This window comes from Fusarium oxysporum, chromosome I (genome assembly GCF_013085055.1).
Source record: "Fusarium oxysporum Fo47 chromosome I, complete sequence".
Taxonomy (NCBI): domain Eukaryota; kingdom Fungi; phylum Ascomycota; class Sordariomycetes; order Hypocreales; family Nectriaceae; genus Fusarium; species Fusarium oxysporum.
In genome coordinates this window covers 5,629,686-5,653,010 of record NC_072840.1, presented here as the reverse complement: position 1 = coordinate 5,653,010, position 23,325 = coordinate 5,629,686, and the positions used below count along the sequence as shown (strand labels likewise).

Genomic DNA, 23,325 nt, shown 5'->3' with positions numbered 1-23,325 from the left:
GCGAAATGGAACTACAATTCAATTATCAAAGACAAAGGAAACTAGAGAAATTAAACACAATCATCATTTACCGTCTCAATCATGAAAATCAGCCACTTTCCGTTTGCGAATCTGACCGTTGTCTCGACATCACGCCCAGGGATCAACGCCCACAGATGCTGTCGACCCAGCAACAAATGTAAACAATGACCGGGGCCAGTCCCAACGTCCTCGACCAACCATCCGCTGCCACACAAGCCCAGCGTCTGGGGATACAGTTACCTCCCGGACTAATATCTGCACGATTCCAGGAAGACCCCTTGACCTCTCTTTTCTTCCTTTCCTCGCTTCAATATCCCCTTTTCTTTTTATCGTGTGTGTGTCACTGCGAAATACTCGAGGCACACATACGAAAAGGCACAAACCACTGACCGCTTTCACCCTCAGATGCCCCGACGTAACAGGGCTGAGGACCTCGATTTCGAGATTCACGTTGATCCATCTTGCTTGAGCGATCCTATGGACGATAACGATACAAGGGCCCCCGAGGAGCCAAAGGTGGAAGTGGAAACAGATCACGATTCAAAGAACGACTCTGCCAAAGAGCTTGATAACGATATTGATACGACAAACCACGCCGACCTACCTACTGAAGCAAAGGCCGAACCTACGATCGAAGCTAAAGAAGAACGTAAAGAAGAAGATCAATCTACTATAACACCAAAAGAGACCAAGGAGGAGGCACAACCCGATCAAGAGGCATCAGACTCAGAGGCCGACTCAGAAGTCGAATCAGAGCCTGAAGCTGAACCAAAAGAGGAAGCCAAAGCTCAAGTCGACACTGAAGATAAGCCAGAGGAGTCAATTGAGGAGCCAGCAACAGAGTCAGAAGAAGTCGAAGCTGTACCAGCTACTTCTGAAGCTGAGGCCGACACAAGAGCTACAGAGCCCTCATTAGACGATACAAAAGATAACGACGAGGATTCTACCCCTGTCGAAGACGTCACTACCACTGAGGACACGCCTGCGGATACTCCAACCGAGGACACCCCTTCCATAGATATCCCCACAGACAACATTCCTGCCGAAGACTCCACCGCTCAGGAACCCAAAAAGGACGAACCTATCGAAGAGGACAAGGCCAAATCTGCTGAAGCTGAGGTCGAAACCTCTGCAGAGGGCAACGAAGAGAGGCACTTTTCAGAGACCGAGTCAGACCGCTCAGGCTCTCGACGTGAGTCCTCTGGCTCTTCGGGATCTGAATACTCAAGCCGTCGACACTCTGGTCGCTCCGAAGCTATTAACGGAGTTGCTCGTGACATTGCTTCACAAATCGATAACCACGAGAAGCGCGAGTCTTTGAACAGCTACTCTGGAACAGACGATACTGGCTATATCTCTCATTCAGAGTCGGTTAGTACTCGCACAGGCCCAAAAATGTCGACCGCTGGTATGAGAGGCGGTGTGGACGAGGCCGCCGAGAATAGCTCCCACCATGAGCACGAAGACGACGTTTTTAGTGATCGAAGTCCTCGCAGCTCAATGGGATCCGTCTCGGAGACTGATAACAGAAAGGCTCAGGATGCTATGTCGCGGATGACCAGGTCGCCTCGTGTCTCAGGTGTATCAGGTATTTCCGGTTTCTCAGAGTATGACAGGGAAGAGGAAGACTTTATCCCTACTATCCGAGGCAACCCTCGTCCTGTCTTCCGATCACCTTCTTCTGTCAAGGCAATGCAAATGTCATCGCCTCCAGGCTCAACAATTGGCTCTCCTCGATCAAGCCGCAGAGCACCTCTCTCTGCATCTCGACTTGGCTCTCCTCGCTTTTCAGAACAGTACTCGCCTAAGAAGACACCACCTCGTTTTAAGCGATCTACACCACCCCTTGTCCTTCTTCACGTTACTTTGCTTCCGCTCCGGTGGCCGTGGGGTGACGTGCTCGAGAATGCAGATGCCGATGATCTTAGCAAGGAGTGCAAGGCCATACGAGATGCTTGGCGACTATTGCAAGATCGCATGGCAGATACCACTGTCGAGCGTGGTATCCTCCTACCTCACCCCCAGAGCGACTACGAGGTTCTTGAGGAGAGGCTGCTAGAGGCTCTTGACCTTCCCATGAGGCGTCGTGCTCGTATCCTAGAGTGTGGTCATTATCTTGGTCCCTCCAACGAGATGACAATAGAGGATTCGGAGGAGGAGGAGAGTGAGGAGGATGAATATCAACAACAAGAGGAAGAGGAGCGCCGATCAAGTCGTCGCTCTCAGGCACAGCCTACACACTGGTGCAAGACATGCAAGTCGGACATTAACTATGAGTCGCTCGGTCGTGCCAAGGTCTTCCGTGTCAAGGTGTATGCCAGCAACGGTCTGATCCGCGGCGGTGCCTGGGAAGCTTGTTGGAAGGAGATGGAGCGGGTTGATGTTGAGATAGAGCCTCTTGTCGACGCTGTGTCGCAACATGAGCTCGTGTCTCTGGAAGCTGACCAGGAGAGGGAGTTGGCGATGAGAGAAGCTGAAGAGGAGGAACGGTACATCAGGCTGGATGAGGAGCATCGGGAGTTTGAGGAGAGGGAACGAGGACGTCTGTCTAGACGACGGGGAGAGTCTCGTAACCACGTTGAGGATATGAGCCATGTGAGTGAAGGAAAGTCACGTATGGAGAATCATGATACTTCTCGTCATGATGCATCCCATCATGAGGACTCTCGTTACGATAAGTCGCTGCATGCGGAATCCGTTCGTGATAAGTCGGCGTACGATGAGTCACTTCACGAGCCGTCTCACCACGAACCCTCTTACCATGAGCCTTCTCATCATGAAGAGTCTCTCCATGATGTTTCAGAGGCTCGTGAAGCATCTGTCCACGATACTACCAAAGATCACGACCAAAGCCACCTCGCGAACGATACTCAGCCTGCGGAGGAGCACTCCGCTGATGTCACCAAGGAGTCCATCAAGGAACCCACCGATGATGTCGAGGAGTCTTTTGCTGAGGATCAAGATGCTGAAAGGAGCCGATCCTTTGAGGAACTTGAGAAGGATATTGATGACCATCTTCAGGAAGAGCGTGAGAGAAGTCTGGCAGAGGAAGCACGAAGTGCCGAACCTACACCGGAGCCTTCTCACCTTGAAAATACCAATCTGGAGGCCGAAGAGTCATCTATCGCTCCCGAAGACCCCGCTGACTCGAAGGATGATGAGGCAGAGCGTCTCAGGAGAGACGAGGAGAGGTATAGGGAAATCTATGGCGATACACCTGCTTCCAAGGAACATTATCAGGAATCCCAGCGATCCTTCCACGAACAACAGCCACAACACCACGATCAGCAATACGCTGAGCGCAGTCGCTCTTCTGCCGGCAACCGTGCCCCCGATTATGCGCATGCCGCCCCTCGAGTACCCACCGCTGAGGAACGTCGCCAGGCGATGAAGAGCGCTACTCTTCCCGAGCTACTGGCCGAATCAGCTCGTGTAGCCATGCAAGATAAGAAGAACATCCTGATCGGCTTGCTGAGTGTTCTTATTCTTCTCTTGGCTATCCGTGGAAACACTACACCTCAACAGGAGCCTAGGAACTTCCAGACTGTTGTTATGAATCGGGAAGTGCCTACTGTGACAGTGACACAGGCTATCAGCATCCAAGCGACCGAGGCAGCTCCTCAGATTGCTGCTTCTGCGGATCCTGTCGTTGAGGAGGAGCGCAATGTTGAGGCTTATCATCCTGAGGAGAGCATTGTTGTCGAGGACACCACTGCTGAGAACCATATCGTTCAGGATGAGCAGCTCAACAACAACCAGATTGCTATCGGTAACTCTTATCCTAGCCACGATGGTTCTTCGACTGGATCCGTCGACCCGTGTGCTTCTTGCTCAGCTCCTTCTCAAGGATATCACGGAGTTGAGGCGCCCCGAGAACTGGACGCTGGTCCTGCTGCCGAGTCACATGAGAGTGAGAAGCAACCCACCTGTGAGGAGCGCATTGTTCGTATCGTCGAGACAGTAACAGCTGTTGAGACTGCTACAGTCAAGATCACTGAGTATGCGACCGACGTTCCATCTCAAGAGACGCAGGCTGCTGAGGCTGTTGAGGAGAGTGTTGCCCCTGAGGCAGAGGACACCATTTTGGCCGCGGAAGCCCCCGTCGATGGTGAGGCGTCTGTGGAGGAGACACTACCCACAGAGGAGACCGTCCTTCCATCTGACGAGGCCGAGTCCGTGAAGGAAGAGGAGGACCCTGCTCAGGAGACTGTGTCGCCTGATGAAAAGGACCTTAATGAAGTCGAGCAGGAGGCTGAAGATGCGGAACCCAGCATCGAGGTCGAGGCCACTTCTGAGTCCGCCGCCCCGGAGGCTTTGGGCTCTGACGAGGAAACCACCGAACAGGCTGCGGAGCACTCGGAGGAGGCTGATGAGCTTTAGGGATTTGCAAGCGAAGCCATGCTTTATATGCCTTGATGTAAGTTGCTACGAAGGATATACCTAGGACGCATTCGTTTTTTGATGAAAGAAAATGAGGGATACACATGTGGTTTTTGGTGCGATGATAGTTTGAATGATGCATGAAGGGTACATAATTAGGAACTTTTTACGGGGACTATTTTAGTCAATATGATGAGAATAGACACTTTATGCTTATAGGACTCTTTGGCCGATGTGGTTTGTTTGTGAACTCGATGCGATGTAACGCTGAAATATGTTATGCTCACATAGGGTCTATCAAGTACTTGAATACTTGGCATGGCCTGGAATATACATCTCATTAGGCCACATATAATCAATTCCCCTCTCGGTCTCGCGAGGCTATTCATAGCCTAATATAGATATCCATACAATCGATCCTCCACTCCCTCTTCCCCAGTAAATTTCTAAGCCACTCGATCCCTAAGCCCGACCACTCGGCCCTCCTGACAGCTAGATCATCACTAGCAGATTTTATAATGGCCGCGACCGTAGTGTTGGCCATATCGAGGACAGTCGAGTTGAACGCGAGGTCCCCTGATGGTGAGGTAAAAGGGACATCCTCAGACGGTATTGTCGGACGCGGGAGGAACCAGTTACTGCCAAGGTCGAAGAAACATCGGTCGGACCAGTTGCACGAGGTCAGGAAGAGAATAAGGAGGAGGATGGAGCAGTACACGCATGGTCGATTGAGGAAGTACGTGCAGATAAAGAAGAGGAATATGAAAGCGGGCGAAGCGTTGGTCGGGATGAATAGGAGTGGAAGCCAACTGCACATAGTTAGTTTTTGTGTTTGAAAGAGTGATTGTGAAGGGGTCGAGTATTAATTACCTGCGAAGACAAAACATGCTGGGCGATAATTATGCGATGAATAGAGGTATCATGTGGCGTTGATCGCCTAGGAGACAGAATGTTTAATCGTGGTATATTGCGCGCGGGCGCATGAGGGTTTGTTGAAGGCTGGACTGGAGACTCGGGGAGAGGATTTGGTGGCGGTTTAAAGGTGTTACGTCGTTTTGGAGGGCGATGAATGGGGGTGATGCTGTATTGGGTTTAGTGTGTTGTTGAGGCTCTGGGTTAGGTATTGATATCATGGGATTGGCTGGACTATAGTGAAGACTAAGATATTTGATGCTATTTTGGTGTTTGCTCTTGTATGTTGTTTTTGGGTATTGAAGTGTAAGGTGGATGATAGAGTTGTATTTGTTTCCTTCCTTCCCATCCTAGATTGAGTTGTTTGTGGCTGGGCCGTTATTCACAGCACCTCCTAGGCCATATAAGGGCATTCAACACTGAAGTAGCATTTAATACTCACTGCACTGTAGTATTTGCTTGACTTTCAAACCTCACCAGAAGATAAAGAACGAAATGTTTATAATATGGTTAGCTTTGTGCCTGTTGCTCAATGCAGTCGTCGCGATCCGGGATATGCAAATCGTTGGAGGTCTTGATTAAGTTTCTGAGATACAAAACCTAAGCGCCTAGTGGGAATAACCACAATTTGTCCCTGAATGACCATTAAACTCGGGGATCATTTACATTTCTGGAACTGGCAAGTCGAGGCATCGAAGATCTCAAGGATGTCGTCTCGGAAAGGAAAAGAAAGGCTGGTCTCAGAAATTCTTCAACAATGTTGGGACTCAGACAGCAGCAGCAACAGCAACAAATTGGCCCGCAGCTGCATATGCAAAAGCCAGGATCTCAAGTTCTTTCAGGCTCGAACCGAATCTCGGGCTGCTTTACTTGCTTATGAGTCACCAATGATGTACATGTCTCTGAGATCTGGATTCATCGCCTTGGCCAATAGAACTTGAAGAGGCGGTGACTTTGACAGCTGGCAGTCTGGGCGCTACCTTGCCGAACTGGTTCACTGATATCCATGTATGTCCTGTATGTATCACAGCTGAGAGCTTTACATTGCATTAGCCACTTTGAGATTCGATGCCATTGAGGGAAGCATGTTTAATACTCGATAAAAAGGACAAACTTTATTATTTTTGCTTCTCTGTGTTTTCGGTGGATGATACATTTCAACGGCATCATCCGATATCATACTCACAGTTTGAGGTACCAGCAAATACAACACAGAGGACAAGCCAACCAGCCCCAGTCAACCACGTCACTCCTTCACTCCCTCCAGGTACCTTAGCTCTGTGCGTTACCTTGCAATCGGGGAATAGTGAGGCAGAAACATCCACCCCATTCCCTCCCGTCACCTCAACATAAGGTACCTTACCTTGGCTTGCCTTAGATTGGATTGCACTGCTTGTAGCATTGGGCAACGTGGGCTGCTGCACTGGCAACAGACAACAAGCAGCTTGGGCTCCAGCAGCTAATCAGCTGGTTATCAATTTCATTGTCAATCGATCAAAACATATTGCGCAAAGCTGTTTCCTGAGGCCGCCCCAAACACTAGCAGACGTGCACAGATAATTGCTTGGGGTCACCTTGGTTGCTTTCACACACAAACTCCAACTCTCCCAGGCTTTTTAGCTCATCAGCTTAAAGTGAGGTACCGTACCACTGCGGCACTGCCGTTACCGCTACTGCTACTGCCACCGCTACCAGCCACTGATTTGCTCTGCTCTGCTCTACTTTTGCATTGCCTTGCCTTACTTCACCGTCATCATCATCGGTTTCGCGACTTTTGTTTTTTCCCCCCCACGTCAACCACCTTTTTTATCTTCATCCTCATCTCATCATTGAAAAAGATTAAAAGATAGAATCGCATCTACTCATTTCCATTCTATCATCTTGATCTCTTTTTATTCTTTTTCTCTCCCTCGTCGTCCCCTTTCGTCCTTCCTCTTGGCGTCCTCTCGGAATCTGTTCGGCCCGTTTGCTTTTGCTTTCGTCCCGCTCTCCGCTTCCATTTGGTCGCCATTTCTTGTCGTCTCTGAATCATCCACATTCAGAAAAAACCCAACAATAATAACGCGGTAGCTCTTTTCGAGTCCGCAACCGCACCCGCTACCCTAGGCTTGTCGCTATGGACAATCTCGACATGCCTCCGGCGCCTACGCCGCCTGTCAACAACATGAGCATGCCTTCCAATAACTCGGATCGCACCGCTAATCTGCTGAACTTGCTCAAGTTCAGCGGTTCAGGTGGCTCGCAGTTGCAGAGTCAAGCTGCTCACAATCGGGCCCAGGCTCATATCCAGCAGCAGACCCAGCAGCCTCAAGAGCAGCCGCAGGAACCTGGTTCTCCTCAGCAGATGCACCAGCAGTTGTCGGACCATCAGCTCCATCAATTCAACCAATTCCAGCAGCATGCTCAGCAAGGTCGAGGTATCATTCAGAGCCCTCTCCCTGCTCAGATTCACCAGCCTGCTCCTTCTTCTGCTGACCCGACTGGTCTCTTGGCCGCCCTTATGCGCGGCGCCCACGAGCCGGAAGAGCCCAAGCAGCCTCAGCAGCCGCACCCTCAGCAAGCATTTGGCAACGGTTCTCCCCCGGCCGATACGCGCTCGTATCTGCTCAACCTGTTGAACCGCCCCAAGCCTAGCCAGGGCGACCAGCAGCAATCGGCTCTGACTGAGACCACGCGTTCTAACAACCTTACGCCTCAGTCTCCCGACCTTGCTCCTGCCGAACCTGCTCGCTACTCTGGCAGTTATCAGCAGCAGTACCCTCAGCAGCATGGCAATCAGTTCTCGAATCAGCAGCACCGCCCGGTCGATTCCTACGCAGGATCGCACGCGCCCTCGAATGCTTCCGACTCCTTCCACCATGTCTCGCAGGATCAGACTGACACCTCGGCTCTTTTCCAGCAACTGTTGGGAAACCTTGCTCAGTCGTCTCCTCATAGTCAGAGCCAGAGCCATATTGCTCAGTCGCCACCAGCTCTTCCTTTCCAGATTCTTAAGAAGGACTCACCAGCTGCTTCCCAGCATTCTCACCACTCCCATCACTCCCACCGCCACGACCACTCGGTCGGCGCTGGCAGTGACCGAGCTGCTTTCCCTACCTCTCCTCACCAGATCCGTCGCAAGGCAACCCGAACCGCGTCTCTGCAGTCTCACCCTTCGGTGAAGCAGGGTACTCCTCCGACCTCCGAATTCGACAACTACAATTCGACCGCCAAGGAGACCGTCGCAGAGGCCATCGAGGACATTGCCGAGCAGGCTGATCATGAAGCCCGGGAGGCGCTTGAGCGCGCGGAGCACGAACGGGCCCAGGCTGAAATCGCCGGGGACCTTGACGATATGCTCAACGCCAAGTCTGAGAAGGAATTCGAGGACAGTGCTCACATTGCCGCCCAGGCTATCCAAGCTGAGCTTGACCGCAGCGAGAATGAGGGACTTCTCGAGGACACCCTCCCACACGACGTCGCCGAGACTGTTCGCGAGATTGTTGACGAGGCTGCTCAGGGTGTTGCTGAGAGCTGGGAGAGCGCTGACCAGGACGAGATCGTCGTTATTGAAGAGAAGGAGACCCCACCTGTCAAGGTGTTTAACTTCCCCATGAAGCCGTGGATCTCTATTACTCTTCAGGAAGAGGGCACCGAGCCACGACCCTTGTTCCGCGATGAGACTATCATGGATATTGCTCGACTCAAGAAGGAGTTTGATCAGATTGATCGCAACCTCTACACCGCTACCGAGAACTACATGGCCTACGGCATGTCCAAGCAGGGTGGTCTGCGTGTTATTCGACAGGAGGATGGCAAGGATGCCAAGATTTTTACCGACACCAAGGACCGTATCTTCAATGTCGCCATGTCTGTTACGCCTACTGACCACGACGGCGCTCACCGTGAGGCCATCATCGGTACTGGCATTAGCGGCACCGTCTACTGGGTTCAGATTCGTGATGGCGACAAGGATCACATTGAAGATGCTCATATGGAGCAGTATGGCTTTGCCCTACCACCCATGAGCTCCCAGGAGGGTGATGCCCCTGGTGGTGTTCTCAAGACCCGTGCCCGCACCTCGACAATTCACCCCGAGTACTTTGCCGTCGGTCGCGGCAAGTCCATCAACCTCATTTGGCCTTCATACATCCTTCAGAACAACCTGTTCAAGCCTGGCCACGACCGCGTTGTCGACACCGAAACCCTTGCCAAGCAGTGCTCCCTGAAGATCAACACTGGTAAGGCCGGCAAGGACTTCACCTTTAGTCAGGACGACTCTGTTATCGTCTCTCTTGATAAGTCTGGTCGGGTCAAGTTCTGGGATGTTCGAGACCTGACCGCTGTCAAGGAGGGCTCCGACCCGCGTGCTCCCATGCCCGCTGAAACCAACCTCGAGGTCAAGGAGCCCCTGATGACACTTGCCACCACACCTGAAGGTGAGAAGGCTTGGCCCACTTCAGTTCTTCTTCTCGACAAGCAGCGACCTTACCAGAAGCGATGCGCCCTGCGATATATGATTGTTGGAATGAAGCAGAACCACACTCTGCAGCTTTGGGATCTTGCTCTCGGCAAGCCCGTGCAGGAGTTCAACCTCCCTCACAGCAAGGAGTCGGATGCTGTCTGTAGTGTCATGTACCACTCAGCTACTGGCATGATTGTCATTGGCCACCCCACGCGCAACTCGATCTACTTTGCGCACTTGTCCGCACCCAAGTACAACCTCAAGAGTGTATCTCAGGCCGAGTATATCCAGCGACTCATTGCTCAGGACTCTTCCATCCCCCAGCCGGATAGTACCGCTGTCATTAGTGGTGTTCGTGAGTACTCGTTTGCTAACCGGGGAATTCTGCGAAGTCTTGACATTCTTGGTACTCCTGCCATGGTTCAAGATGCCGACGAACCCACTCTCTTTGAGCTGTACGCCATGCACTCAAAGGGTGTTGCTTGCCTCCTTGTCAAGCAGACTGAGCTTGGATGGTCCAAGGACAACAAGGTCCTCGACGGTGTTGATGCCGTTGCCCAGGGTGTAGTCACTGTTTCGAAGCTCAAGGCTCCTCAGCCCGCCGAGGCACCTACCCCAGCCAGCAACGGAGACGCCGTTGTCCGTGTCGTTAACCGCGGCACGAACAAGGAGAACGTCCAGCCCACCCCAGGAGCCCAAGCCGAGTCTAGCCAGCGTGGACCTGAATCGGCTACTCCAGCCAAGGCCAAGAGTGAGCCGAAGGAGGCTGAAACGCCTGTCCAATCCGCCAAGGAGTCTCAGTCGGAGAAGCCTGAGCGAAAGTCCCGAAAGAAGAAGAATGCTGCCAACCAGGGTGATACAGCCACTAACGGCGCTGCACCTCGCGCTGGCAATAAGGATGCGAAGACCGCGAACAACGCCTCCACACCTGCTGTCTCTAGTGAGGCTTTGGATGCCGCCATTTCTGGACTCGAGTCTCGTCTCACCGTGAGTGTTGGCGAGACCCTCAAGTCATCGTTCAAGAACCTTCACGGCAAGATTGACGATGACATCCGCGTCCGTGACGAGAACTTCAATCAGCACCAGCTTAAACTCCTTGATATGGTTTCGGAGGTGCTGAACGAAAACACTCAGAAGGTCCTGGAGGCTCTGATCCACCACCAGTTCACTGAGCTCGTCATTCCTGCCATTGGCGACAAGGCTGGCGCCGCAGTTACCGATCTTCTCGACAACAAGCTGCAGCCTCATCTTACTTCTACCGTGCAGAAGGAGATCCAGAGCTCTCTTCCTCATGCTCTCAACCGATCCCTACGCTCTGGCGATTTCATCAAGGCTATCTCTGACCGCGTTGGAAACTCGGTTGCTACGAGCGTGCAGCAGGAAGTTCTGGCGACATTGACTCAGCGACTCACCCCGACTTTCACTAACATTGCAACTCAGGCGTCGCAGCGTGTCGCAGGCGAGCTTCACCAGCAATATCATGACCAGTTTGAGTACATGAAGGCCCAGCATGCTTCTGATACCGCCAAGATTGACCAGCTCCTGTCTCACGTCACTCGTCTATCGGAGATGGTCACAACCATGTCCGCCTCTCAGGCGGCGCTCCAGGCCGACTTCCTCAAGTTCAAACAGCAGCCTGTCCATGAACTTCCCGGAATCCCCCAGAACGTCGGCCACGGTCAGAACATTCCCCATCACGGCTATGCCAGCTCCAACCAGCACCATCCCCAGGCCAGCCACGCTGGTAGCTACCACCCAAGTCAAGCTCCTAGCCAGGCCGCCAGCCAGGCCCAGCAGTATATGGGTAGCCCCCAGTACCTCCGTGGCTCTCAACAAGTGAACAGCCCTCAAGCGTCGCAACAGGCTTCCGATTATGTCGCTCCTGCCTCCAGCGTCAGTGCTCTTGCTGGTGCCTACGCCAGCCAGCGTAACCAGACAGAGCCTGAGGCTGATCACGACTTGATGCAGCGCATCAGAATTGTTGAGCAGGCCATCCAGGAGGGCCGTTACCAGGACGCCATGATCCAGTGGATCCAGAGTGGACGTGAGGAAGAGATCTTCCGCCGTTGCCTCAGTCGCTTCCCTCCTGCCAAGTTCGAGAATCTTCCACCCTTAATGTTGCTTGTTGTTATTGCCACAATCTCCAAGGATCTGAAGCCCAACGCTCGTCTCAAGGAGGAAGTCGAATGGATTGAAATGGCTCTCCGAGCCTTTGCCGAAAACCTTCCTGCCTTTGTAAGTCCGCACTGTATCATGAATGATGAGCCTCAACTAACGTATTACAGGAATGGGAACAACAGGGTGCTCGCGATGTGATCAAGAGTACGACTCAGACCATGCAGCTCCTAATTGGACGTATCCAGCCCCTCATCGGCGGCATCCAAGATGGCTTCCCCACGGATCCTTTCCTGGCCAACCTCGAGAGACCCAAGCTTGAATGGATTATTCGAACATCCGAGCATGTGCTTGACACGTTCGGTGCCCCTCGACGCTACGAGTAATTGAGGGCTGTTTGTGTACAGCATAGAATTGTGGAGGAATGTGGTAGCCGATAACCATTCGGCAATCAACCTTTCGACTTGTCTAACGAAGTGGTCTGCGGAAACGTAGACCTTTGACGTGGGCTAGAAGTTGCAACAGCAACGGTGTACATGACGCTGGGAAGGGAGCATTTCGGAAGCATTCACGCTTTGTGAATACGACAAAAAAGACATAAGATACATGTGCATTATCAGGAAGTTACAGATGTTTACGGCCTCGGGTCATGGTAATGTTTTTGCCGGCCTGGATTTGGGATCATGTTGCGGGCGTGCGAAACCTTTTAATGTGCATTGGAGGTAATCGGCTACTTTTGGTGCTTTGACTCGTTTTTTTCTTCTCTTTCTTCACTTTTACTTTAGTTCATTTCAAATCATTTCACTTCTTATTTGGGATGGAAATGCTATGATACCCCGGAGAAAGGGGGGAGGGACAGGATGGTGCGATGGCGGAGGAATGACGAAATGGGGGAGAGGATAAGGAAAACGATGTCTTGTTCTTCTTCCTCTTTGGTCTAGTTTTGATAATTTAATGTTTGAGTTGATACGGATACTGTCATGATTTGTGTCTAATTGAGTGAGATTTGACTTGATCGACTGTGTTTACTGGATCTCATGATGTATCGAGGCGGTTTCGGCGTGAGCCTATCAATGGCAAAGCAGATATATATGATCGAGACACTTGTCAATATACAATCTCTGTTTCTGACGCAGCCATAAGGAGAAGTATGACCACTACATCGACATTAATCGATGAACGAGAACGAGAACGAAGAACGAAGAATGACTAGCAATCCCTAATATGGACGGATAGAGGTGATGATCCTTGTGGACACCGGAACCTACGGATATTAATAGTGATGGCAAACTGCATGCTCTCGCCTCTCGGCAGACAACTGGCGCCGTCAATTAAGCCTTTAAGGTCAGACAAGCTTTTTTAAACGTGTATCGGATCAGCCCTAGAAAAAGGGGTAACTCGGCGCCGGATCCGTGGTTCGATGTGATGCTACAGGTACAAGGCATCTGATCCTAGCTGCCACTTGGCTCACTTGTACTCCGTACCATGGTCGAAATAATACTAAGCTACATGGGATCTATGCTTACCGGTAAACTTGAGAAAGTTTCCGTTGAATAGTGGTGAGCCTCACTGTCTATATCTTGGAGAATAGCATGTTGGTGATGAGATCATAGCCCTCCATGCGTGTTAGTCGTGCCATATCAGATCATACCAAGCTCCCAGTCTCCATCTACCAAGGTTTCCAACCACAACCCCCCAATTTCGTTGACTCCGATGAGAGGAAGTGAAGCTCCGGTCCAAAACCTCCGCGCATTCCGGATTTCGGACACGGAAAGCGTTGAGAATCTCGGGGTGGTAGTCAAGGCCGAACCGCCGGGATTTATCTCAAACGGAGAAGATTCGACAACAACCCAAAAAGGAAACCATTTCGATCATAATGGTATATACTTGACGTCAAAAATAGGAAATTGGAGGGGAGAGAAAACAAGCTTTTTTTTTTCACAACGTCTATTCAACGATAATTGCAATATCACTGCGGCAGATAATTTGTCTTTTTAACCAATTACTTATCGCCATGTTGGGTTCTCAGCCGCAGGTGTAACCCTTCTGTGTGTTGATGAAGATGATCGCGTGCACATTCACACTTGGCAACACGTCACGCTGGGAGAAACGTGCCGCTGTAGTCACTCAACGGCTAAGATTGGTGTTTGAATACATTAAGCTTCGAGAGGTAATATACAGGGAATAGGATACAGTTATGTTGGTTAAGCTTATTGCACTGTACTCTATGTAACCCTTTTATTGGGCATGGATGCTGAGGTGAGCTTATGTGTCGAGGTCTCAGCCACTGCAACACGTTGACAAGACGTGTCTATGAGATTATTGTAAGGCTTGAAGTATTGATATTGACTTTCTGGTCGAATTAGATGTGGTAAAGTCCGACGGCATCCGCGGAGGCGTCAGGACTTAGACGATAGTATCCACAGATTCACAAGACAGGGGGTTCTTCATCGGATGTTTATTTTACTGTGAGAGCAGGGATATCTCATGCATGTGAGGTCTTGAGACGTCCATAGAATACAGAGCCTTGAACCCTCAAATGGTCAAGCGCCGGGTGTGATTAGAGTAGGATCGGTATTCCTGTCCCTATTCTCCGATGGCAGTGACATGCAATATTGCTGTGTTGTGCTGTGTCTTGTGCTTTGTTCCCTGTTTGGTGCTCCCCCAATAAGTTTCCTTGTTCGTGCAACTTGTCTATCCTTGGCTTGCAGATTTGATTATTTTATTATCTACCTACCTTATATCTAGGACTTTACTTTATCTTTGTTTCTGTCACTTGTCCTTAAATTCTTCGTCCCTTCTTTCTTTCCCTGTTTTGGATAGATTCTCGACGAACAGTTTATATCACCCTCTTTTATAGACATGATATTTGTTTGTCCTTATCATATATAATCGGGTTTAATATCTTCTTTTTTTCTCTTTGGATTCTGTTACTTTTGTTCGTTGCAATCATGGTTGTAGCTTCAAAGAACGTGGTCGAACCAGTGTGTAAGTCAACGTCACACCCTAAGCTTCATCTCACTGACAGCTTCAAGTCATCGTCCTCGCTTTCACTGTAGGATGTCTTATCAACAGACGACGAGATACTCAAGTCACGTACAACGAATCACTGGACGATGTTGAAGGCCAACGATACGTCGACTCGCCTCCTTTGAAGCCCACTCTCCTCCAACAGATCGAACGTCCAGCTCGCAAGGCTCCAAACATCTTCTTCGTTCTGTTATCTCGCTTCTTCAATGCGTTTCCGTTCTTGATAGAGATTTGGTACTGGAACTTGACATATTGGTATGTTCATTATGGTGTTGACTAGTAGATATATGCTGATGGTTGCAGGATCTACCAGGGCCTTCGAGCCGTATCAGCCAGAGCAATCGCAGGCAACGAGCCAATCTTCAGCCGCGCCCGAGACCACGCCATTCAAATACTCACTCTAGAATCCTTCTTCGGCCTCGATATCGAACAATGCTTCCAATCATACATAATGAACCAACAGCCATGGCTCATGCCCATCCTCGCAAAGATATACTACTCCCACATCAGCATTGGCATCCTCTTCCTCATCTACATCTACACATATCTCCCATCACCAACCTTTCAACGCATCCGTCGTACAATCGCCGTCGATAACGCTATTGCTTTCGTCATTGTAACGCTCTGGCGCTGCTCTCCTCCACGATTACTACCGCAGGAATATGGCTTCGTTGATGTTCTGCATAGTAAAGCTGGAGGTGCTAATGTCTGGAACAATAATCGGTTTCAGTTGACTATTGCTGCGATGCCGAGTTTGCACTTTGGAACATCACTTTTCTTCGCAGTTTGTATGTGTCGATTCTCTCCGCATCGACTTATGCGCATCCTCGCTCCTCTTTGGCCGACCGCTATGCTTATTACTATTGTCGCTACTGCGAACCACTTTCTCACGGATGCATTTATCGGGGCTCTGGTTCCGTTGCTTGGGTGGCGCATCAACCGTGTTGTTCTTGTTCTTAAGCCGATTCAGGATTATATCTTTGCGCCGTTGATCAACAGGCTGGACCTGATCGATTCCGATGTGCGAGTTGTTCCAAAGACTTTGTAATTACCATATAGAACAAAAGCACTTGCTTTTATATGCACGAATCAGGAGAATCAGGTGCTGGGTTTGTACATTACAAGGAGGGTCCTCACTTCTGGGTTCATGGGGGCTTCATCAGGGCAATACAATGATAATTATAATGAAACCTTAACACAGGCCTTTAACCACAACGCTTGATCGTGTGTATGCCTTCGGGTTTAAACTACACCCATGGATCATCTTGGTGTTACACCAGACGATAACCAAGGCCAAAGACATACGAACACGATATCAGCGTGACGTAACACAAATGACACTCACTCTTATATCAGCATCTATTCATCTCATAACCCGTGTAGATCTATCTCTTCTATTCCTTCTTCGAAACCCTCACAACAACCTTTCCAAAATGCTGTCCACTGCTCAAAAACTCCAACGCCTTATTCGCCTCCTCAAACCCAAACACCTTGCTCACAACAGGGTGAATAGAATGCTTCTCATAAAACGCCACCATCTCCTCAAACCGATCCTTCGGCCCGTTCAGAATCCCCTTGAGCGTGACATTCCTTCTCAGAGCGAGGACATTCACACCAACCTTTCCGCCAGTGTCCTGCTCTTCTTCCTTGCCGGAGAGATAGCCGACACAGTTGATCAGTCCGCCAAACGCAACAGAGTCAAACGACTTGCGCAGGGTTCGTGCACCGCCTGTCTCGAAGATGATGTCCGCGCCGTGGTTCTGCGTCGCCTTCATAACGGGCTCTTGCCACTCCCAGTGCGTGCGGTAGTTGATACCCGTGTCAGCGCCGAGATCCTTCTTCGCGCGGTCGAGCTTATCGTCGGATGAAGAAGTGATGATGACGTTTAACCCAGCTGCTTTGGCGATCTGCAGCCCCGCAATCGCTACGCCACCCGTGCCCTGAAGAAGAACAGTTTCCTTCTTCTTGCTTCCATCAGCAGGTTGGCCAAGCGGTCGCATGCCGTTGATGCACATCCAAGCTGTTACAGCTGCGATGGGGAGACACGCTGCTTCTTCGTCGGAGAGATAATCGGGGACGGGGACGAGAGTATCAGCTGAGAAGCAGCGATATTCTGTTAGTACGCCTGGAAGAGGGAGACCAAGACCGGAGGCCATGTCTTTCTCGGTGACTTGTCCTGTGAGATGGGTCTGGTTAAAGATGGACATGACGCGAGCGCCGACTTTGAGTTTTGGCGACGAGCTCTGGATGACGGTGCCGCACATATCGGAGCAAGGCACGAGAGCGTCTGTGTCTTGAATAGAGGCATGGTGGTTGTAATCACCGTTGATAACTTCCAACAGTCAGTATCACCTCCTTTTTCCATATCATAGAACAACATGCCTTCAGTATCACGATAATTCAACCCAACAGCAAGAACCTTAACCAAAACCTCTCCCTCCTTCGGCTTGGGAACTTCACCCTCCCCAAAAGCGAGCTTATCAAGGCCATCCTGGCCCGTGGTCCACTGTCTATTCTTCTCAGGCGCCGGCATATTTTCGTCCTTGGATTTCCCAAACGGTAGGTATGAAGAGATAAAGCTCACCATGATGAAGAAAAAAGAACAAGAGAGGATATAAATACGATGGACAAAAGACGTCAACTATCAGTCAATGCTCTCTTACAAGTGGAGATGACGTCGCTTTTGGTGGATGAGGTTTCAAAGTGGTCGCCCTATCAGAGGAAAGGACTAGATCGTTTCAGGTATCAACGCCCGTCACGTAGAAATGTCTTAATAATCAGGTCTTGTTGATGCTCGGCGAAACGTTATGAGTTGCATCATACGAGTTGACTTCTTCGATAAGCATTGAGTAAGAGTTGAACATGAGCAGATACTCTTAAAGCTATAAATATGTGGGTCTTGATGATGCGTTGCTGAGAGGTAACTCTCATCATGCACTGTTAAAACAATGGGTGATATACACGCAGCAAAACATCTATTCAAACAACAGCCAAAGCACAGCCCATCACTACTTAATCAGTACACTTATTCGCAAGGCATATCTCATCTCTCTTTGGCTCTCTCTGCTCGTTCTCTTATTCGTGTTTACGACTTCCTCAACTTCTCCATTCAGTGATAGCCAAATAGCCCACACGCACATCCCATCCCAACACCCATCTCTAACTCTCCTTGAGTCACCGCGACCAGGCAGATCAAGAATTAATCAAGTGAGATCAGAATAATACCACTCCCATCCATCCGTACATAAATAAAATAAATAAAAAAGGATAAACAGAAACTGTAACAGAACCATGAACCAAGACAATTCAACTGTAATGCAGATAACCAGATATTGTAACTTTTTTCTTTTCCTTCCAACGGGGCCGGGCCTTCGACTCAAAAAACACCCATATCGCACTCGTCCATCGGCCCCTTTCAGTGCCCCTTGGTCCAAAAGCCGGACTCGGGCGTCTCCAAATGTGTCGTCTTCATCGTCGCGGTCATGCCAGGAACAGCGCCTAGACAGAAATTATTTGATTTGGTGGGTATAGTAGTAGGTTGTAAGTCGCCGAGGCAACCCCTCCCATTGCTGACGCTGAACAGCCTGATGAGGAGAAGCCGGTATAGCTGTCTAGACGTAACGTCGTAAAAGCGTCATAATCGTCAAGTGGTGGTGGTGATAGTGGTCGTAGGTCTTGTCGGGGTACGTGCTGAGGGTATTCCAGGTTATGCGTGCATGCGTGCTGCCAAGTGCTTCTGTAGTTTGTGACCTTGTACATCTTTGGTTGCCCAGTTGTGTCGAAAACATTTGTGTATCCAGATATCCTATCCCATGCTCTCTCTCATCGGTAACTGTCATCAAGTCGGCCACACGCACACATCTTTAGGCCACTGTCGTCTCCCCCACAATCTTCAAAAGTCATAAACCGTTCCCACGTAAACTATATGCAATGGGGTTCAACAAGACAAGTGAAATTCCTGCCATCACTTCCCCAGGTATGTCGGTATTACAAGTCATAAAAGCAAATGCGATGCAAAATATCAATGCGTCGTGGTCATTGTCGTTAATCCGTAATGATACGCGCAGTTATAGTCGGCGCCTGACACACAGGTCGTCGAAAGCCTAACCCTTCAAGGGGTGGCCGTTGAATCACGTTCAGTGATATCGCGAAGCGTTGGTCGAGCTTGAGCCGACGCGTGCCCCATTGTCAGACGAGTCTATCTTGAGTTAGCCAACGTTCAGTTGTTCCATGTGTCGGTTGACTTACCACCACTACCGCGCGTGGCGTGGCCGTTAGCACGTCGCCCAGCAAATCCGGCGTTGGTCTCCCACTCAGGTCCGCGAGGCTGTCGCTCAGGAGCTCCCTTAGAGCTGTTACCGGGGCGCTGGCTGCCAATAGCGCCAGGAGTGCTTCGGGCCTGGTTCTGCATGGAGCCAGAGTCATAGCCCAAGTTCAGGCTGTTGAGGCTACTCAGAAGAGCAGAATCATTCTTGGGTCCAGGAGTACCAGAGTTGCCGGGGTGGCCAGAAGGTGACATGGCACCTCCCATGTAGTCACCGAAGCGAGCAGCAGTCGAGCTACCACCCATGTTGTTCATTCCCGAAGGGGCGAGGTAGCTGGAAGAAGCCTGCGAAGGGCTGGGGGTGAAGGATCGCAGATCAGCAAAGCTCTTGGCGGCTCGGAGGTTGTTGGGGATGCCGTTGCCTTCAGGGCTTCCAGGAAGCTCGATAGTGGGACCCTGTCGACCCATCATGTGGGAATAATTGCTGCTGGCAGCTCGTGTCTCACGGTCAGCAGCAAAGTCAAATGTAGCAGCACGGCTGAGGCCACGCTTATGCATGTCAAGGTTGGTGCCTGGCTGACTGTGGATGTGGGCGGTGGGTGACGGCTGTTGTCGCTTCAGCACCGTAAGCTGGCGCGATTCGCCATCGCCCACAGACTGATGCTCAAGGCCCATGTTGTGTGCGAGAATGTGGATGGATCGTCGATGCTCGGGAGCGATACCAGCAGGGAAGACCAGAACCTCTCGGGCTTCGTCACGACGGAACATGACCAATTCGGTGTAGAACTCGAGAGTCTGGGGGTCGTTCAGATCAACATCGCCTGGCATGGTCAGTGCGGGAGACTGAACACGAGATGCCTCGAGCATGCCGAGGTGCGATGGTCCCCTAGCTTGAGACTGTGAAAGACTGCCAAGTGACTGGATAGAGCTTTGCTGGTGAAGCATGGGGGCACGGTGCTGCTCCTCAAGTTGGCCTCGTCGCTCTCGCTTCTCGCGTTCAATCCTCTCCCTCTCAGCCTCAGGGAGCATCTTCTTGTACTCGACGCGCAATTTACGGCCATGGACATCCATGCCGTTCATCGCCTCAATGACCATGCGTGTATCCTCGGCAGACTGGAAATTCGCGAAAGCCAAACCTCGGAAGACGCCATTGTCGAAGTGGTAGTTGAAGGCATATGGCTGAGGGAGGTGCATCTCAAGCATGATAGAAGCCAGAGTCTCTTTTCGAACGGCAAAAGGGATGTTCTTAATAACAATAGCTGTAGGGATAAGCTGGTCGGCGTCTGAGGTGTTTGATCGAAGATCAGTGGGGGAACCGTGAGATCCGGGGTGCTCAACACGGAGACCACCATTTGACATGGGGTTGTTGTTCATGCCTCCTTGGTAGGGCTGAAGACCTCCATGGTTGCCATGAATACCAAGAGCGCTGTGATCGGTCCAGTTCTATTTCTGATCAGACATAGTCCTATAAATTCTCTACATTTACGTACCTGAGGAAGAGCGGCTCGTCGGTTCACGTTTCGTTGTCGTCCAGGGCCATTCACGGCACCGTTAACTGTAGCGACTCCAGTTGTGTTGTAGTTCCAAGCTTGACCATTGTCCAGCATGTAGCCCTGCATACCAGCCATATTCTCCATACCACGGTGGTTGTACCCACTTCCGATCCTGTCGGCAGGGTAGAGGGCAGATGAACCTAGAGGAGCATCAAAAGGGCGTTGGGACTGGCGAGGTAGCGAGAGGCCAGCGAAACCACCGGCTGTAGCATAGTTCTGTCTCGAGTTCGGGGAGCGATTGGTTGATGTACCATAGTCAAGGTAACCCATATCGTGCGGTTGCTGCGACATTGTGATGACGGGATCCAGCTTGGCAAATAGCTGCTGTTTTTACCCAGCAGTCGACTTCACCTGCTTTTCTTGAGGTTTTATATTAAGCTGACACGTACAGAATGTGCAGTGTGTCAGGAATGCGGATGCGAGGGGGTATCGGGGATGCGTAACAAGCAGTTAAAAATGCGGCATCAAATCGTTGGCTCGTGGGTCTCGGTCGTGAAAGCGGTGTAGCTAAGTAAAGTTGAGGGTACCAAGCGCAGAAGAAACTGTCTATAAAGTGCTCAAGAAGAGTCGGGTGAAACAAGGTTCGGGGGTTCCGCCTCAGGGTCAATGACCACAAAAGTTTGTTCCGTTAGGTGTAGCGAGATGCCTAAAACAAGATTGAGGCCTTGGGCAAACAAATCTGCGAAGCTTAAAACGAAGACACTGCGAGATCCTGGGTGGCGATAAAGGTGCACAAATACAGCCAGCACAACGAAGGAGGCCGAATGAACCAAATTCCTATATTCAAAGATTTGGCAGGAAATGGCGGAGTAACCTCAAGAGCGTTACTTAATGGTCGCAGTTCGATATTTCTAGGAGCCAAGGTGATAGGTGGATGATCCTGGAAACCAGCGACGTCTCAAAAGTAGCTAATAAAAAGACTACTAATGAACAAGAAATAGTCGCGCGAAAGGGGGAATTGGATTCGCGCGATGGCCTCGTCTTCTCGTTGGTGCAAAAAAGGTCGAATAGAGATTTCGTCGACGTAAGGGTTGTTGGGTTTGGACGAACCAAATTGCGAATGACGGAGGAGTAGGTAGCTAAGTAATCAAGGGAGGGAGACGAGAGGGGGAAGAAGGAAGAGAAGAAGAGGTCGACTAAAAATCGGGGGAGGAGAGGGGAAGGAGGAGGAGGATAAATGATGAGGTTTAAGAGAGAGGTTAGAGGAAGAGGTAGAAAAGGGGACGGGGAGGGAAGGAGAGGAAAAAAGATGGAACAAGTCCCAGTTAGCAAAATGTCCGGGACGTTCTCAGTGATGGATGATCTGGAACGGGAAAACGGCGGACGGGAGACGGGAGACGGGGGTGTTGTAACCAAAGAAAGAGAGAGGATTGATGAGAAGGGGATTAATTAGGTGTGGATGTGGTTGGGGAGGTGACAGCGGACGGCGAATGGTTTCCCGTCAAGTTTCCCTTCAGGTTCCTTTAGGTTTCCTCTCAGTCCTGACTCTTTAGCAGTCACAGCAGCACCGTGGAGGCCCTTATTTTTTCTTGCCCTTCTGGGGATCCATGGATCCATGACCTCCAATATGAACGAGGTGGGATGGGGCGTCGTTAGGACAGTGTCCACACTGTGATGAGCCACCTGAGAAGAACACCCCAAGCCCGGCGCAAATTGGTGGGGTTTTCAGCGCAGTTCAATTATTCTCCAGCTGTCAGAAGTCCACTGTGGAACCCCAGTATGCCCATCCCCTGAGATGCTCATCAAGGGGTTGTTCTGGGACCCCATGGATGCATGGCCCTTGAGATTTACCATTCCATTGTTCAAGATCCATCCAATCCATTCATTGTCGGGTATCATTCAAGGACTCGAACTTATTTAGTATCTAATTCGCTAGCAATACCGGTTAACTTAACCGTTAATGAAGCCTTGCTACTTTTAACAGTACCGTGTCTAATATTAGCCTTTCTTTTCTCCCCTACTACACTTACTCTTAGTTAGATCGAAATGCACTTCTAAATTCTTAGCTCATGGTGGGGGCTTTGTGAAAAAAAAATATTCAGTGATGAGCCCGGGACGAGGGGAGGCTGGCCGGCTTTCTTCAAGCCACCACTTTAACTGGGTTGGCATTGATTTGAGAAGGCAGTCAGCCTCTTGAAAGGCTGAGGGCACAAGAGGCTGACGGTATTGGATGTTTGATGCTGATGCTTCCCTGGAAAGGCTGCAGAATGACACCTCGTGATGGTTGTAGAGAAGCAAATCAGATGCTCTATCCCTGGAGGCCAACTGTGACAGATGTTCCAACAGTGCGAGCAACGTCATCCCGGCACCGGTATCTTAGCTCAGGCTCAGTGGACCGCCTGTTATTGGACACGCCCAATTGTGATGGGAGTTTGCTTTGTGTTTGTGGACATCGACAAGAGACGACGTATGGATATGGATGTTTATGTCTAGCAAAAATGTTGGAGCGACTTTATGTTGTGCATACCGCTATGCATTCAGATCTGGTATTACGTGCATCGCCAGGTAACACCAGCTAATTCTTTAGAGGTATACTACTGCACGTATAGGTTACAGTTCAAGCCTGCGTGCCGCATTTTTACCAGTTGGGTAGGAAATGACTCTCA

At 50.5% G+C, this 23,325-nt stretch overlaps 6 protein-coding genes across 6 annotated transcripts; 3 read left to right on the top strand and 3 right to left on the bottom strand.

The window, feature by feature from the left end:
• Positions 1-185: 185 nt before the first annotated feature.
• Positions 186-4,401, top strand: FOBCDRAFT_284710 (uncharacterized protein; the record flags this gene model as incomplete). Its single annotated transcript, XM_054702985.1, has 2 exons — positions 186-356; positions 427-4,401. 2 exons carry the CDS (start codon positions 186-188, stop codon positions 4,399-4,401), a joined length of 4,146 nt encoding a protein of 1,381 aa, XP_054558960.1.
• Positions 4,402-4,653: 252 nt separating this feature from the next.
• Positions 4,654-5,419, bottom strand: FOBCDRAFT_8855 (bladder cancer-related protein BC10-domain-containing protein). Its single transcript, XM_059612261.1, has 2 exons — positions 5,272-5,419; positions 4,654-5,210 (listed from the first exon to the last, which is right to left on the bottom strand). Exons 1-2 carry the CDS (start codon positions 5,286-5,288, stop codon positions 4,787-4,789), a joined length of 441 nt encoding a protein of 146 aa, XP_059466632.1. The 5' UTR covers positions 5,289-5,419; the 3' UTR covers positions 4,654-4,786.
• A 1,683-nt stretch (positions 5,420-7,102) lies between these two features.
• Positions 7,103-12,461, top strand: FOBCDRAFT_8853 (uncharacterized protein). Its single transcript, XM_031194694.3, has 2 exons — positions 7,103-11,992; positions 12,043-12,461. Exons 1-2 carry the CDS (start codon positions 7,430-7,432, stop codon positions 12,256-12,258), a joined length of 4,779 nt encoding a protein of 1,592 aa, XP_031029432.2. The 5' UTR covers positions 7,103-7,429; the 3' UTR covers positions 12,259-12,461.
• Positions 12,462-14,508: 2,047 nt separating this feature from the next.
• Positions 14,509-16,071, top strand: FOBCDRAFT_174998 (PAP2 superfamily-domain-containing protein). The gene is made up of 3 exons (XM_031194693.3): positions 14,509-14,860; positions 14,908-15,157; positions 15,206-16,071. Exons 1-3 carry the CDS (start codon positions 14,824-14,826, stop codon positions 15,948-15,950), a joined length of 1,032 nt encoding a protein of 343 aa, XP_031029431.2. The 5' UTR covers positions 14,509-14,823; the 3' UTR covers positions 15,951-16,071.
• A 174-nt stretch (positions 16,072-16,245) lies between these two features.
• Positions 16,246-17,536, bottom strand: FOBCDRAFT_8847 (uncharacterized protein). The gene is made up of 2 exons (XM_059612260.1): positions 17,285-17,536; positions 16,246-17,234 (listed from the first exon to the last, which is right to left on the bottom strand). Exons 1-2 carry the CDS (start codon positions 17,487-17,489, stop codon positions 16,297-16,299), a joined length of 1,143 nt encoding a protein of 380 aa, XP_059463948.1. The 5' UTR covers positions 17,490-17,536; the 3' UTR covers positions 16,246-16,296.
• Positions 17,537-18,849: 1,313 nt separating this feature from the next.
• On the bottom strand, positions 18,850-21,278 carry FOBCDRAFT_8838 (uncharacterized protein). The gene is made up of 3 exons (XM_031194690.3): positions 20,657-21,278; positions 19,151-20,609; positions 18,850-19,100 (listed from the first exon to the last, which is right to left on the bottom strand). The coding sequence occupies exons 1-3, from the start codon at positions 21,008-21,010 to the stop codon at positions 19,039-19,041; spliced, it is 1,875 nt and encodes a 624-aa protein (XP_031029428.2). The 5' UTR covers positions 21,011-21,278; the 3' UTR covers positions 18,850-19,038.
• Positions 21,279-23,325: the final 2,047 nt, after the last annotated feature.

Excerpts from the sequence above, each read along its gene's own strand:
- FOBCDRAFT_8853 (XM_031194694.3), top strand. The coding sequence starts at position 7,430 with ATGGACAATCTCGACATGCCTCCGGCGCCTACGCCGCCTGTCAACAAC. Across the intron at positions 11,993-12,042 it reads CCGAAAACCTTCCTGCCTTT|GAATGGGAACAACAGGGTGC; the intron begins GTAAGTCCGCAC and ends AACGTATTACAG.
- FOBCDRAFT_174998 (XM_031194693.3), top strand. The coding sequence starts at position 14,824 with ATGGTTGTAGCTTCAAAGAACGTGGTCGAACCAGTGT. Across the intron at positions 14,861-14,907 it reads GAACGTGGTCGAACCAGTGT|TCATCGTCCTCGCTTTCACT; the intron begins GTAAGTCAACGT and ends GACAGCTTCAAG. Across the intron at positions 15,158-15,205 it reads TACTGGAACTTGACATATTG|GATCTACCAGGGCCTTCGAG; the intron begins GTATGTTCATTA and ends TGATGGTTGCAG.
- FOBCDRAFT_8847 (XM_059612260.1), bottom strand. The coding sequence starts at position 17,489 with ATGGTGAGCTTTATCTCTTCATACCTACCGTTTGGGAAATCCAAGGAC. Across the intron at positions 17,235-17,284 it reads GAATTATCGTGATACTGAAG|TTATCAACGGTGATTACAAC; the intron begins GCATGTTGTTCT and ends GACTGTTGGAAG.
- FOBCDRAFT_8838 (XM_031194690.3), bottom strand. The coding sequence starts at position 21,010 with ATGTCGCAGCAACCGCACGATATGGGTTACCTTGACTATGGTACATCA. Across the intron at positions 20,610-20,656 it reads GACGAGCCGCTCTTCCTCAG|AACTGGACCGATCACAGCGC; the intron begins GTACGTAAATGT and ends GATCAGAAATAG. Across the intron at positions 19,101-19,150 it reads CGCCACGCGCGGTAGTGGTG|ACTCGTCTGACAATGGGGCA; the intron begins GTAAGTCAACCG and ends AACTCAAGATAG.